Source organism: Artemia sp. Qi Xiang Cuo, chromosome 4, assembly GCF_049724085.1.
Source record: "Artemia sp. Qi Xiang Cuo chromosome 4, ASM4972408v1, whole genome shotgun sequence".
NCBI lineage: Eukaryota > Metazoa > Arthropoda > Branchiopoda > Anostraca > Artemiidae > Artemia > Artemia sp. Qi Xiang Cuo.
In genome coordinates, this window is record NC_142797.1 from 70,756,512 (window position 1) to 70,773,137 (window position 16,626).

At 35.6% G+C, this 16,626-nt stretch overlaps 1 protein-coding gene across 1 annotated transcript in view; it reads right to left on the minus strand.

Moving 5' to 3' along the window:
- Positions 1-16,626, minus strand: part of LOC148953389 (calcitonin receptor-like) — a 332,084-nt gene that overhangs the window by 85,879 nt on the left and 229,579 nt on the right. The window contains exon 6 of the mRNA XM_089087946.1: positions 5,256-5,494. Within this exon, the coding sequence (XP_088944072.1) occupies positions 5,256-5,494 (239 nt within the window). The remainder of the gene's footprint in view (positions 1-5,255; positions 5,495-16,626) is intronic.

The window sequence follows — 16,626 nt, forward strand, 5'->3', positions numbered from 1 at the left end:
TAAACTTCAGAGGGGACTTATTGGATTGGTAATCAGAAGTCCTATTACTCTTTTTAAGATTCAAAGTGATCAGAGGGTGGATACTCCCCCCCACACCTTATATTTTCCCGAGAAGCATCTGATGGAAATTTTGAGATGGCCACTTGTTGTCGAAGAAACTTCGAAAACAGCTCATTTGATTGGAAATTGAGAGAGCCAGAGCCCTTTTTAGTAGTTGAAAGTGATTGGAGGGTAACTATCCCCCTTCTCCTGCCCACAATTTCTCCAAACAAATCCAATGAAAATTTGTCGATAGCTATCTGGTTAAACGTAATTGAACGGTCTGGAAATTATGTCTTTGAGAATGACAACCCCCACAGCCCTCACTGCAGGGGTTTCAAGTTATTCGCTTGGGGCATATAAGGTACATGTAGAAAGGGTGACTGTATAACCTTTCGAGGGGGCGTATATGATTGGTAATCAGAAGTTCTAGTGCTCTTTTTAAGATTCAGAGTGATCAGAGGGTGGATACCCCCCCACACACACCTCCTGTTATCCCAAAATGTATCTGATTTTTCATTTGAGATGGCCATTTATTGTCGTAGAAACTTCGAAAACAGCTCATTCAATTGGACATTGAAAGAGCCACTGTCCTTTTCACACATCCAATGAATTTTTTGAGATAACTATTTTGTTCAACATAATTGAAAGGTACTGAAATTATGTAGTTGAGGATGGCCACCCCCCCCCCAGCCCTCAGGGCAAGAGTAGTAAGTTATGCCCTGGGGGTATATAAGGTATATATAGAAAGAGCGATCGTATAAACTTCGAAAGGGGCTCATTAGATTCCTAATCAGAATTTATATTGCTGTTTTTAAGACCTAGGGTGGTTAGAGGGTGGATACCCCCCACCACACCTCGTATTTTCCCGAAATGCATCTGATGAAAATTTTGAGATGGCCATTTTTGTCGTAGAAACTTCGAAAACAGCTCATTTGATTGGAAATTGGGAGATCCATAGGCCTTTTTAATAGTTGAAAGTGATTCGAGGGTAACTAACCCCCTTCCCCAACCACTATTTCTCCAAACACATCCATCAAAAAATTTGAGATACCCATTTGGTTCAACATAATTGAACGGTCTGGTAATTATGTTTTTTAGAATGACAACCCCACAGCCCTCAGGGCAGCAGTTTTAAGTTAGTCCCTGGGGGCATATAAGGTATTTGTAGAAAAGCTGATTGAAAAAACTTTGGAGTGGGCGTATTTAATTGGTAATCAAAAGCTCTAGTGCTCGTTTTAAGATTCAGAGTGATAGGGGGTGGATACCCCCCCCGCACCCCTCTTTTTTCCCCGAAGTGAATCTGATTTTAAATTTGAGATGGCCATTTGTTGTCGTAGAAACTTCGAAAACAGCTCATTCGATTGGAAATTGAAAGGGCCAATGTCCTTTTCACACATCCAATGAAAATTTTTAGATAACTATTTTGTTCAACGTAGTTGAAAGGTCCAGAAATTATGTTATTGAGGATGGCAACCCTCCCCCTCCCCCCAAATCCCTCACGGCAAGAGTAGTACCATATGCCCTAGGGCATATAAGGTATATATAGAAAGGGTGATCGTATAAACTTCGAAAGGGGTTCATTAGATTCGTAATCAGAAGTTCTAGTGCCCTTTCCAAGACCCAGAATGGTTGGAGGGTGGATACCCCCACAACACACGTCGTATTTTTCTGAAATACATCTAATGGAAATTTTGAGACAGCCATTTTTCGTCGTAGAAACTTTGAAAACAGCTCATTAGATTTGAAAGGGAAAGGACCAATGTCCTTTTTATTAGTAGAAAGCGGTTGGAGGGCAACTATCCCCCCTCCCTTACCCGCCATTTCCCCAAACACATCCAATCAAAATTTTGGGATAGCCACTTTGTTCAACGTACTTGAAAGGACCGGAACGTATGCCTTCGAGGATGACACCCCTCCTCATAGCCCTCAGGTCAAGGTAAGTTATGCCCTGGGGGCATATAAGGTGTATATAGAAAGGGTGATGGTAAGAACTTCGGAAGGGGCTCATTGAACGTCGTAAGAACATGGGTAATCAGAAGTTCTAGTGCCCTTTTTAAGATACAGAATTATCTGAGGGTGGATAACCCCTACCCCTCAAAACCTCGTATTTTTCTGTAATACATCTAATATAAATTTTGAGATGGCCATTTGTTGCCGTAGAAACTTCGAAAAAAGCTCTTTCGATTGAAAATTGAAAGGGCTAGTGCCCTTTTTACTAGTTAAAAGTGACTGGGGGGCAACAAGTCCACCCACCATGCCCATCAATTCCCAAAACATAACTTTGAAATAGCCATTTCGTTCAGCGTAGTTGAAAGGCCTGAAAATTTTGTCTTTGAGAACCCCCATACCTTCTCGAGACACGAACATAATTTGCACTTTACTGAAAAAAATAGCAGTGGATTGTCAGTTTAGTATGCATATACTGATATACATTCCTTAAAGTTTTAATAAGTTTTAATTTATTAGAGTTAAAAAATGTACAACATTTTAAACACATTTTGTTAATTTAAATCATACAATAAATAACCGAGTCAAAATCATAACGAGCGAAAATTAACATGATTATGGCTGACAACCCCTATGCCTCTCAAGACCAGAAAACAATTTGCAGTTCACTGAAAACAAAATATATTTAAAATGTTTTCACTTTGTTTTTACTTATTTTAAATATGTTTACTAGATATATGAAGGGGGAAGTCCTCCCCCTTGCACTCCAATTACGACGCGAGTTTCTGGTGTCCTTTTTAAGAGTAACAAGAGATTGGAGGGAAAGCAGCTTTTCTATAAAGTCCATTCATTTTCCAAACGCATCCAGTCAAAATTTTGAGATAACCATTTTGTTCAGCATAGTAGAATGGTCCAGCAACTATCTCTGTAGATGTACTAGGCTCGTCAGTCCCCCACGATTATACAATTGACTCATTATGCTTTAAAACTATATGTTGCTTTAAAAATAAATTAAAAGGCATTGTGTTTAATGGTTGTCAATAAGACACCTCAGCAATCTATCGAGAACGACTGGAGGTATTAAGTTGAAACTTTTGGGGATACTACTAGTACTACTTCTGCTCTTACAAAGTAAATAAATCAGAAGAGTTTTAGTATATCCAGTTTGTCAAAAAGCAAAGATAGGATATTTTGGGATTGATATTAAGTTTTATTTTTCAGATCAACTTCAGAAGAAATAAAATCAAATTAAAATAATACTGTTTAGATTATTTCAAATAAATACTGTTTGTATCAGGATTAAGAATTGTTGTAAAAGTTTCTCCAACACACAAATTGTAACCTACTATGAATTCTTATAGAAGAAAGCTGAAAAGATATGAAACATTATTTTTTCCATGAAAAAGACTATGTCAATAAAAACAAACAGAAATTAATTATAGAAATTTTTTCCACAACACAAGTTTTTCAAAGAAAAGTAAACAGCTCCATTAAGCCAAGAATGAGCAAAAATAAAGTCAAATAATCTTCCAAGCGTAAAACTACCACAAATCACTATCAATAAGTAAATGAAACTCAAAACGAGCAGAAATTGCAATAAATAGCCAAGTCAAACTCAAAACGAGCAAAAATTACATGAGTAGGGCTGATAACCCTTATGCCCTCTCAAGACGAGAACACAATTTGCGCTTTACTGAAAACAAATTACGTTTGAAATGTTTTCAACTTTTTTGCTTTCATAAATGAAAAATTATCAAAAACTTAGCGAAGAAATGTCAGTATATGTCAATTTAACTGACAATCCACGGTCATTTGTTTTTTTTTTCAGCAAAGTGCAAATTGTGTTCTGGCCTTGAGAAGGCATAGGGGTTATCATCCCTACTCATGTTAATTTTTGCTTGTTCGGAGTTTTTCAGCTATCTATTGTGATTTCTGTTCGTTTTGATTTTCCTTTATTAATTGATAGTGATTTGTGGTAGTTTTACGATTGGAAGATTATTTGACTTTATTTTTGCTCATTCTTGGCTTAATGGAGGTCTTTAATTTTCTTTGAAAAACTTGTGTTTTGGAAAAAATTTCTTTAATTAATTTCTGTTTGTTTTTATTGACATAGATTTTTTTGTTCTTAGGTTTGCTTTCGACCCAAAACCTGTGAATTAGTGAACTGTGAGACTTGTGGATTTAAACCTGTGAATTTTTAATTTATCAGGGACAAAAAAAAGAATATTGGCCCGTTTTCAGCCCTTCTCCTGACAAAAAATATTTAACCCCCTTTGACCCAGAGAATGCTCCGTAGAACTTTCAAGCCAGTCCCACACACAACATTATACACGCCCCCATTTCCATTACAAAATCAATGTGTGAACAAATGGGAGCTTGTATTATCTACGGCACTTATCCTCGAGGTTGTTGGTGTAAATTTATTGGACCTTTTTTCCATTTTGAACAAAACGGCCATCTGAGAATTTGATTACATATCTCAGTAGCTATGATGGCCAGAAATGGGAGCACTGTGCCTTTTTTTTTCTTTGTTTTTATAGCAAAATAGGGTATGAGAGAAGGGCTACTTGTCCTTCCGTCACTTTCAATTCTTAAAAAGGGTATTAAAAATTTTAATCTCAAATCGAATGAGCCCCATTTGAAGATTTTTTGACAACTTCTTCCCTGTGAAGCAGCCGGAAAAAAATAAAATAAAAATACCCTACAGGCATATAGCCTTTCACTTAAACAATGCTTGAGTGCTGTCTTTGATTTCTCAATTCCATGCTCTTTATACCAAATAAAACTTTGTATCGTGTGTGTTCAACTGTAAGTAAACACGTAACAAAAAAAAAAAATTATACTCATCCCACACTCATTAGTGTTTGGCCATTCTTAACGTACATAATTCTAGATTGAAGCAAAGAGAAAAAGAGACATTTTCCCCTATAATTTTGTGTTAAAATTTGTACTATACTTCCATTGGTTTATATTTGTGACGTATTTTCGTAAGCCGATCCCATTATTTCTGATTACCAGAAAGTCAGAAAGCCCCGATTTTATAAAACTTGTTGCTGCTAAGGTCATACTGATTTATGAATTTTCACCAAGTAATTGATTAAGCATAATAAATTTACATTGTTAAAAACATGATTGTTTTTTTTATGAAATTTTAAGCAACTAAACAGAACAAAAAAATTTTGAGTCACAGTAGTTTCACAAGTATATTCTCTGTTTCTGTGTATTTCAAGTCTTGGGCCTAGAACAAAATAGAGCTGTACACTTACGCCTTTATGTCCAAAAGGTCTCCATTTTCACCAACACGGGTCGCTCTGAACAGCACGTACCCTATAATAAATGGGAGTGGAGCACTCCAGCCCAAGAAGTAAAACCATCGCACCAACCGTTTGTCATCAATAAATGTTACCACCAGTATTGTGTGCAGATAAAATCCTTCGAATAACATCCATAAGTGGTTCGACAATAAGAAATAATGAGCAACTATATGCCAAATTTGGCACCAAATCTACAAAAGATAAATTGGTCAATCTTTTTTTTTTTTTATTAAATATAATGTTCGAATTATTGCTTAACTTCAGATTTACATAAGTATATGTGCTATTTCTATAAACCATTATAGTAGTTAGGCAATGAGTAGAATATTAAATTTGTTCACAAGAGACCGTCGTATTTTATGGAACAAAGTAGCAAGACTTATGAAACTACTCGTTACCTCTGCAGGTCATTATGGCACTCTTCAGTTACGGTCTTCAAGTTTTGTAAGTTGATGTTCGGCATTAAATTTAAATGTTATTTTCCGCTGATCCACAGTACTAACAGTTCAACTTTTGACGACAATTTGGAACGCATTCAATAGCTATAATTCGGCTTTATCCTTCCACTAAATTACATGTTTGAATTTGCTTTGGCCCAGATTGAAAAATACATTGAGTACATACACAAATAGATAAGTTTTTCTATTTTTTTAAAGTAAGTTTAGGTCTTTCTCTATGAAAAAGAAACTCTAATCTATATCAAAATCACACTTGGTGCATGGCTAGATCACAAACTACTGAATGCAACGGCATAAAGTTACAGCTATAGGCTCCTATCAAAATGTTTCACAAAGAAAACGAACCTTAGCCACAGTGTAAATTTTTACTGTAACTTAACCAGAACCTTAGCCACAATATAAAGAACCTGAACTTAAACCACAGAAAAGTTTGTTCAGAAAGGGGACACATTACAGTGCGCGGACTGAGAAGTTACCAATACTGGGAAGTTATCTAAGATAATAATCACAGCAATAGGTCTCCCATAATCCCATTGTAATGCGCTAAAAATTTGTCATTGCTCGTGGGCGAAATACAGAGTAATCAAGCGAGGTGTGTGCCTGATGTGCCCCAAAAATCTTTAGTGTAGAGTAGCTATAGGACTGTCCGCTACTGTTTATAAATATTTATTTTGTAACATTAGCAAAGTAAATTGCCAACGTTACAACCGGATTAAAAAGAAAATTAAAAACAAGTTAAATAAAAAAAAACAAGTTTTTTTTAACTGAAAGTAAGGAACGACTTTAAAACTTAAAATGAATAAAAATTATTCCGTATATGAAAGGGGCTGTCCCATCCTCAACGCTTCGCTCTTTACGCTAAAGTTTTTTATTGTTTTAAAAAATAGAGTTGTGAGAAAGTCAAAGTTTAGCGTAAAGAGCGAGGCGTTGAGGAGGGGACAGCCCGTTTCATATACGGAATAATTTCTGTTCGGTTAAAGTTTTAACGTCGTTCCTTACTTTCAGTTAAAAAAACTTGTTTTTTTCCTTTAATTTTTGAAAGTTTTTGAATTAATGCAGATTTCGATTTTGGCTCACCATATATGAATAATTAAAACAAAATTTGCATATTAATTTTACTTTTATTTGGTTAAATGGCTTTCTCGAAACTTGTTTAATTTTATTTACGAATGTCTTTATTAGTAATAAATATACGTAACTTACGAATTAACTTACGTAACGAACTTCTATATTCATAGATTTTTCAAACGTATATTAGGGGGTTCGACCCCTCGTCAATACCTCGCTCTTTAAGCTGAAGTTCAAACTTTGTTCCAATTCTAAAAGAATGACCCGTTTACCACAAAGGCCGTAATTCGAATAAATATCTCTTATGAAACTACTAAAAAATCATTGGCTTAATGAGCACGGTCGTGACGAGGGGGTGAACCCAATCATATACGTAATATTTTCTGTTTGTTTTACGTTTTGATGTTGCTCCTTACTTTCAGTTGAAAAACTTGTTTTTTTAATTTAATTTCTGATCTCTTTCTTTAATAATGCTGAGAAATCCTTCACCCCCTTCATAGCAATGTCCCTTTCCCCCATGAAAACTTCCTTCTTGTAAAGATCCTCCCATATTACCCCCCCCCCATACCAGAAAAAATCCCCCCTGAAAACGTCTGTATACTTCCCAATAACAATTACTATATGTTAACATTGGGTAAAGTTCATAACTTTCAGCCCTCCCCCCGGGGACTTCAGGGGATTAAGTCATCCTAAAGGACATAGTTATCATATTTTCGACCATGCTGAACAAAATGGCTATCTCAAAATTTTGACCGAGTGACTTTGGGAAAAAAATGAGCGTGGGAGGGGGCCTAGTTGCCCTCCATTTTTTTTGGTCACTGAAAAAGGACACTAGAACTTTTAATTTCCGTTCCGATGAGCCCCCCACGATATTCTAGGACCACTGGGTCGATACGATCACCCCTGGAAAAAAAAACAACAAAAAAACAAATAAACACGAATCCGTGATCTTTCTTCTGGCAAAAAATGCAAAACTCCACATTTTTGAAAAATAGGTGCTTGAAACCTCTACAGTAGGGTTCTCTGATACACTGAATATGATGGTGTAATTTTCATTAAGGTTCTATAACTTTTAAGGGGTCTTTTCCCCTTTTTTCTAAAATCAGCCAAATTTTCTCAGCGCGTGTAACTTGATAGGTAAAACTAAACTTGATGAAACTTATATATTTGAAATCAGCATTAAAATCTAATTCTTTTGATATATCTATTGGTATCAAAATTCCCTTGTTTTTAGAATTTTGGTTACTATTGAGCCGGGTCGCTCCTTACTTACAGTTTGTTACCACGAACTGTTTGATTAGTGCAGGAACGTCTACGGGGAGGAGCAGGTACATCAGATGCTGAGTTCCCTTCCTTTTAATACTCCAAAATGCATAAATGGTCCGTTTTGGCAAGTGGCAGAAAAAAACTAATTACACAAATGTGCATTTAGATATGACCAAAAAGGGTTTGAGTTGTCAGAGGATTTTTTTCCCCCAGAGGACTGTACTAAAACCCCCAGAAAGATAAGTTCCAGGGTAAATCTTTTCCTTTAGAAAAAATATATTTTTGAGTAATTCAACATTGGGCTCTTTTAGTTTCCTGCCCGATGTGCACGTTTGCTGAAGTACACAAAAAGGTCCGCTTCAAGCGATAAAAAGTCATAAATCTTTCAAAATAAGAGTAGAAACGTGTGCTGCAAGGCTAGGGCTAGCCAGGAACTTCCAACTCATCGCTTTACGGTAATAAATAAACCAATTGCTACTTTTATTACATTCGGAGAATGAAACATTAAGAGCATAGATAAAAAACATTCTTGGAAACAATAGGTTTCTTGGAAGAATTCAACGTCAAAGCTCTCTTGTCCTCCCCCATACCTGTGTGCAGGCAGGCATAAGTATACCCCAGGGTATATTTTGGGTAAGAAAAGATTGTGAACAAATATCCTTGATCAGCAAACGTTTTCAAACGTTTGTTGCAGCCTAGAAATTTTCAGCAGCCTCTACCCTTCCCTAAAATGAAATCGTGCGAGCACCACATACTGTCTATTGAAGAATCATATTAGAACACTCTAAGTTTTGCCTTAAATCTAAATTATGCATAGTGTTGCTTCAAGAAAAAGCCCAGTTAGCTGTATTTAATTTTCAAAAATAAGACACAATTTTCAAACAGTTCGTGGTAGCGAACTGTAAGTAAGGTATGACTCGTCTCAATTATAACCGGTGCTTTAAAAAATAGAATTTTGATAAGAAAAGATTCATCAATGTAATAAAATTTTTATGCTGATTCCGAATACATAATATTCATTATGTTTATTGTCCGAAAAGCGATGAGCTTGAGAAAATTGGATTGATTTTATAAAAAGGGAGTAGTGCCCCCGAAAAAAAAAACCACCAACAGATTTAGCATATCGGATTTGCCTACTGTAGATATTTCAGGATCCTATAAAAAAAATTACGAATTTTGTATTTTTGCCAGCAGAATGAGCAAAGATGTGTGTTTATTTATATATTCTTTTTTGGCTTTTTATTTTTCGCAGTGATGACCGCATCGAGCAAGTTGTTCTGGACGATCGGGAGAGGGCTTATTCAAAAGGAAATTAAAAACTCTAGTATTCTTTTAAAGTGGCCAAAAATATTGGAGGGCAGTTAGCCCCCTCCTATACCCATTTTTTCTAGAAATACATCCGATTTAAATTTCAAGAGGGCTATTTTGTTCAATATAGTTCAGAGGTCCAATTATTATGCCTCTGGACATGACATGATCCATATTCAAAGGGCTGCAAGTTAAACAATTTGCCAATTGTTGACACATAGTAATTGTTATCAGATTGTATATGAGACTTATTCGGGGAGGGGAAGGGGTTGTCTACAGGAGAATCCTCCATGGGGAGTAGAGTTTCCAAGAAATTTTCAAAAGATAAGTTTTATATGGGGGGGGGAGAATTTAATGGCATGATTTGACAATCGATCATAAATTAAATTTTGAAAAATAACCTTTTTCAACTTGAAGTAAATAGCAGCATTAAGATTTTAAACCAATACATTATTCCGTATATGAAAGGCGTTGCAAAGCCATCTTAAAGTTTTTTTTTAAATACTTCTGATTCAAATTCAAACGTCCTGGTTTAGCAGTCTTTCTTACAGAATTGTGACAGAATATCAAACTTTAGCGTAAAGAGCGGTGGTTGAGGAAAAGGTAGCCCTCCACATATATGGAATAATTATAGAAATATAGAAATGGTACACACACACACACACACACACACACACACACACACACACACACACACACACACACACACACACACACACACACACACACACACACACACACACACACACACACACACACACACACACACACACACACACACACACACACACACACACACACACACACACACACACACACACACACACACACACACACACACACACACACACACACACACACACACACACACACACACACACACACACACACACACACACACACACACACACACACACACACACACACACACACACACACACACACACACACACACACACACACACACACACACACACACACACACACACACACACACACACACACACACACACACACACACACACACACACACACACACACACACACACACACACACACACACACACACACACACACACACACACACACACACACACACACACACACACACACACACACACACACACACACACACACACACACACACACACACACACACACACACACACACACACACACACACACACACACACACACACACACACACACACACACACACACACACACACACACACACACACACACACACACACACACACACACACACACACACACACACACACACACACACACACACACACACACACACACACACACACACACACACACACACACACACACACACACACACACACACACACACACACACACACACACACACACACACACACACACACACACACACACACACACACTTGCGATTTACCTTCTCGCTGTTACACTCTGTAGATGTTTCAACATTCATTTGGATTTTTTTCCTTGAAAAGCAAGACTTGGAAATTTTTTATACTGTTGTGTCGTGGGTTACCTTGTCACTATTACATTCTGTCATTGTTTCAAAGTTCATTTTAGGATTTTTTTTTGCTGAAATGTAAAACTTGGAATATTTTCGTAGCGTTGTCTCTTGTCAGCATTACATTCTGCTGATGTTTCAACATTCATTTGGATTTTTTTTGAAATGCAAGGCTTGGATATTTTTGTAGTGGGTTACCTTGTCACTATTACATTCATTTGATGTTTCAAATTTCATTATGGAATTTTTGTATCGCAGTGCAAGACTTGGAATATTTTTAAACTGTTGTCTCGTCGTTCACCATGTCTGTGCTACATTTTTTGATGTATCAAAGTTCATTTTTGAATTTATTCATTGAAATGTAAGACTTGTAGTATTTTTATTGTGGTTTACCTTGTCAGTGTTACATTCAGTTGATGTTTCAACATTCATTTGGAATATTTTTTTCCTTGAAATACAAGACTTGGAATATTTTTTGTATTGTTATGTCATGATTTACCATGTAAAAGTTACACTCTCATGATGTTCCAAAGTTCATTCTGGAATTATTTCCTGGAAATGTAAGACTTTAAATATTTTTTTGTAGTGTTTTGTCATGGTTTACCTTGTCACTGTTAGATTCTGTGAGTGTTTCAGAGTTCAATTCCTAATTTTTTCCTTGAAATGTAACACTTAGAATTATTTAGTAGTGTTGTCTCTTTGTCACCGTTACATTATGTAGATGTTTCAAAGTTCAGTTGGGATTTTTTTTCGTTGAAATGTAAGACTTGGAATATTTTGTAGTGTTATCTCATGATTTACTTTGTCACGGTTACACTCTCTTGATGTTTCAAAGTTCATTTTGGAAATTTATTTTGAAATGTAAGACTTGAAATATTTTTGCACCGTTGTCTCATGGTTCACCATGTCACTGCTTCGTTCTGTTGATGTTTCATATTTCATTTCAGGATTTTCTTTTGTCGTTGAAATGTAAGACTTGGAATATTTTTGGTAGTGGTTTACCATTTCATTGTTACACTCTCTTGATGTATCAAAGTTCATTTCGAATTTTTGTCTCGAAATGTAAGACTTGGAGCATTTTTTGTACTGCTTCACCTTGTCTCTGCTACATTCTGTTGGTGTTTCAAAGTTCATTTCAGGATTTTATCCTTTAAATATAACACTTGGAATATTTTCGTAGCGTTACGTCTTGTCACCGTTATATTCTGTAGATGGTTCAAATTTCATTTCGGGATTTTTTTTTCCGTTGAAATCCAAGACTTGCAATATTTTTTGTACTAGTTTACCATGTCACTGTTACACTCTCTTCCTTTTTCTAAGTTCATTTTTGATTTTTTTTTTATTGAAATGTAAGACCTGGAATATTTTTGTAGTGGCTTACCTTGTCACTGCTACATTCTGTCGGTGTTTCAAAGTTCATTTCAGGTGTTTTTCCTTGTAATATAAAACTCGGAATATTTCCGTAGCATTGTATATTGTCAACGTTACATTCTGTAGATGTTTCAAAGTTCAGTTTGGAAATATTTATTTGAAATGTAAGATATAGAATATTTATTTTAGTGTGGTGGTTTACCTTGTCATTGTTGCAGGCAAAAGGTAAAGAAAGACATGCAAAAAGTTAGGTTCATTTAAGATCACTTAGAGTCGACGATAAGTTGACGCTAAGTCTAACGGTTAACGGTGACAGTGGTGAATGTTAACGGAGTCTAATGGTTACAAAAACAAAACCCTACAAAAATATTCCAAGTGTTACATTTCAAGGAAAAAATCCCTAATTGAACTTTGAAACACAGACGGAATGTGACAGTGACAAGGTAAACCACGACACAGCAGTACAAAAAAATATTCCAAGTCTTACTTTTCAATGAAAAAGTTCCAGAATGAACTTTGAAAAACCATGAGAGTGTAACTGTGACATGGTAAATCATGACATAAAACTACAAAAATATTCAAAGTCTTGCATTTAAAGGAAAAATAATCCCAAATTAATGTTGAAACATCAACTGAATGTAACACTGACAATAAAAACCAGTATAAAAATCTTCCATGTCTTACATTTCAATGAAAAAAATTCCAAAAATGAGCTTTAAAACATCAGCGGAATATAGCACAGACATGGTGAGCCACGAGACAACAGTTAAAAAAATATTCCAAGTCTTGCATTTCGATACAAAATTCCATAATGAAATTTGAAACATCAACTGAATGTAATAGTGACAAGGCAACCCAGTAAAAAAATATTCCAAGCCTTTTATTTCGAGGAAACAAATTCCAACTGAATATTGAAACATCATCAGAATGTAATGCTGACAAGAGACAACACTACGAAAATATTCCAAGTGTTACATTTCAGCGAAAAACTCCTAAAATAAACTTTTAAACAATGATAGAATGTAATAGTGACAAGGTAACCCACGACACAGCAGTATAAAAATTTCTAAGTTTTGCATTTTAAGGAAAAAAATTCCAAATGAATGTTGAAACATCTACAGATTGTAACAGTGAGAAAATAAATCGTGACATAACGCTGCAAAAGTATTCTAGGTCTTACAGTTCAAGAAAAATTCTGATGCCGTGGTGTTGTGTGTTTGTGTGTGTGTGCGTGTGTGTGTTTTTATGTTTTATTTGTGTGTGTGTGCTTGTGCGTTTTCATGTGTTTGTGTGTATGTGTTTTGTGTTCGTGTGTTTATGTGTTTTAATGTTTGCGTGTGTATTTGTGTGTTTTTGTGGATTTTTTGTTTGTGTAAGTGTGTGTGTGTGTTTTTGTGAGTTTGTGTGTTTGTGTTTGTGTGTGTGTTTTGTGTGTGTGTTTTGTGTTCATGTGTTTTTGTTTGTATGTCTGAGTTTTTGTATGTATGTGTGTGTGTTTTTTTTGGTGTGTTTGTTTTAGTGTGTGGGTTTTCTGTTATTGTGTGTGTGTGTGTTTGTTTGTGTGTGTGTTTGTATTTGTGTGTATGTTTTGTGTTATTGCGTGTGTGTGTTTGTGTGTGTCTGTGTTTTTGTGTGTGACGGGATCGAAATTCAAAAACCTTAAACCTTCCAAATTAAAGCTACCCATGTAAAATAGAACAACTTAAAAACATGAACATAAAATAAATAAACCCACAGACATCAAATAAGGTTTGATCGTCAAATTTAAAAAGTAGCAAAACAAATGTATCTTGATCGGACAAACTTTGTAAAATCTTTTCCACAACAAATAAAGTAGTAATAAATAAAATCCATCTCTGTGTCACAGGAAAATGAAATAAATATCAGTATGACCAAATGTTATAAGACAGGCGACCAACAATATATTTAAATGTTAAGTGCTTGAATTTCCAAACTTTCAAGAGAGGGTAGAATCTATTATACATAAAATATCCACGAAAGATACAAAGTATTTTCGTGTAATCTAGTTACATTGTTACAAGTTACAAGTCTGGAGTTAGACATTCCAATATAACCAAGTTGTATTGTCCTGCAACAAATTTCACCGTGATAAATTATAAGCCACCTGGAAACTAAGTGACAAGTCGTTAGCAATAAAGTTACAAAAGTAATACTTTGTTTGACAAAAAACATTCCAAAATGCAAATCTTACAGCCATAAATCGTATGAAAATTAAAGCAGCCAATTGGTGCATTCCCTGTCCAATAAGAATATAGGACATGCTATTCGACCAATAAGTCCAACGTAATATGCTTTTTAGAAACGCCTGAATGTGACCTCTGTCGAAATTGGAGAGTATAGTTAGTTAGAACTTTGGAATTTTGAGTCAGTCTAGAGCAGTTGAGAGCAGTCTAATGGAAGTGAACTTATGATCTAACCATTAATAAATTTTGACAATTTCTATGAGATCATCGATAGACCCATGTTGTATTACATACATCTCATTGCATAATTTTATCCAAGTGCCTATGACAGTGAAATAAAGCGCAGTTAATTTGATGTTCCTGAATCAGCTTTGTATTGCTAATGCGAGTAAAAATAAATACATTACTTTCTTGATTTTATCTCTTCATGTTAGTATTTTTCAAGATAATTAGTCCTTGTGGCTCCAACCGCTCTCCAGTGAACCTGAATCCTAGTAATCTGATTTCAACTCAGTACGGCCAATAACATACGCTCCCCGTTTGACCCGCTATTTTAATCCCCCGCCACACGAAATTCCCCCCCCCCCCAATTTATGGTATAATGTTTATATAGCCTTACTATAAAGATGTATAAGAAATCCCCATTTGAAAATACAAGATAAAAATCCCCCCATTTAAACGTACAAGAAAAAGACTCCCCCCATTAGAATTGGCTCGGCTATGTTTAACGGAGCAAAACACAAGGACAAAATTTCTCCTCAGAAATAATTACTGAGAAATACTACGCATAGAGAAAATGCAATATTTTGTTAGACCTAAGTTCCCTTAATATATTAGCAAAAAAACGAACACCGCTAAGAAAAAGAATAGGGGATTCTACTTCAATTCACTCATAAGCTAAGTGAAATTTGAAAAGTGTCAAATTAAAGTAACTAAAAAAAAACCTAAGTGCCGAGTTTTAATTGTTTTTGAAATAATTGCCAATATGTCGTTAGATCCAAACGAACAATTGCTAAAACAAAAACTTATTGCTAAAACAGTGGAAATTTCAAAATCCCTTCCATCATACAATGGAGATTCAGACGTAGATGAATTTAGTATCCAATTAAACCAATTTGTAGAGGTAACTCAAACGGACTTAAAAACGTTGGTGGGCATCTTGTTAATGAAACTAAAAGGGCAAGCGTTAACATTTTTAAAACAAATAGAGAACATCATAGGGGAAGATAACAACCTCCCAATAAATTCCATAGAGAAATTGCTAAAAGCGTTCCGAGAAAGAATAATTGAGACCAGTTCAAAACACAAATTAAAGCACGGAACAGTAGATTTTGACGAAACCCAAAATGTTAGGGAATACAGGCATAATTTAATGGTATCAATAGATGCAAAATATGGGAAAGAATCTGGTTGCTTATATGATAAAATTTTAGTAAAAACTTTCTTAAGAGAACTTAGCCCCAAACTATATCTAATGATAATATCTAAGAATATTCAAACATTAGAATTAGCTATTCAAGAAGTAGAAAGAATGGTTTAAATCGAAACGACTGTGGCGAACCACAATCAGTCAAAACCAAAGAATGTCGGAGAATCAATGCTAGGAAGATCACGAGACATTTTACCCGCATGTTTCGCAAGAAATCATTTCCCAAAACCAAATCAAAATAGACCTTCAACCACTACCAGGCAGAGAACTCTGCGTTTCGTACCCACGAACACAACAAAACTCGTAAATAAGCCTCCAATTATATGCTACGCGTGTAATAAACAAGGGTATATTGCCAGGGAATGCTGTACTAGCAACAACTATGCACCAGCAACCCCCAATTATAATAACTGTTTGTTCGGGAGAACAAACTGAAATACCAATGGGTCAGGAAGTTATATGAGTAACCCTCCACGCCTGCCATTGTTCCGCAACCCCTACCAACAGGGATTGGAATATGCAAATCTCCCCCCCCCCCAACAGACAAAATAATTATCAATTCCCCAACCCAAATATGAGACAAAAAATGTGCCAATTTAATTCACGGACAGTGTATCCTACTAGATTTTACAGGAATATGAGTGATAACAGAGGATAATTTTTCCCGACGGGTAGAAATTTTTCGTCAAAGCAAAATGAACAAATG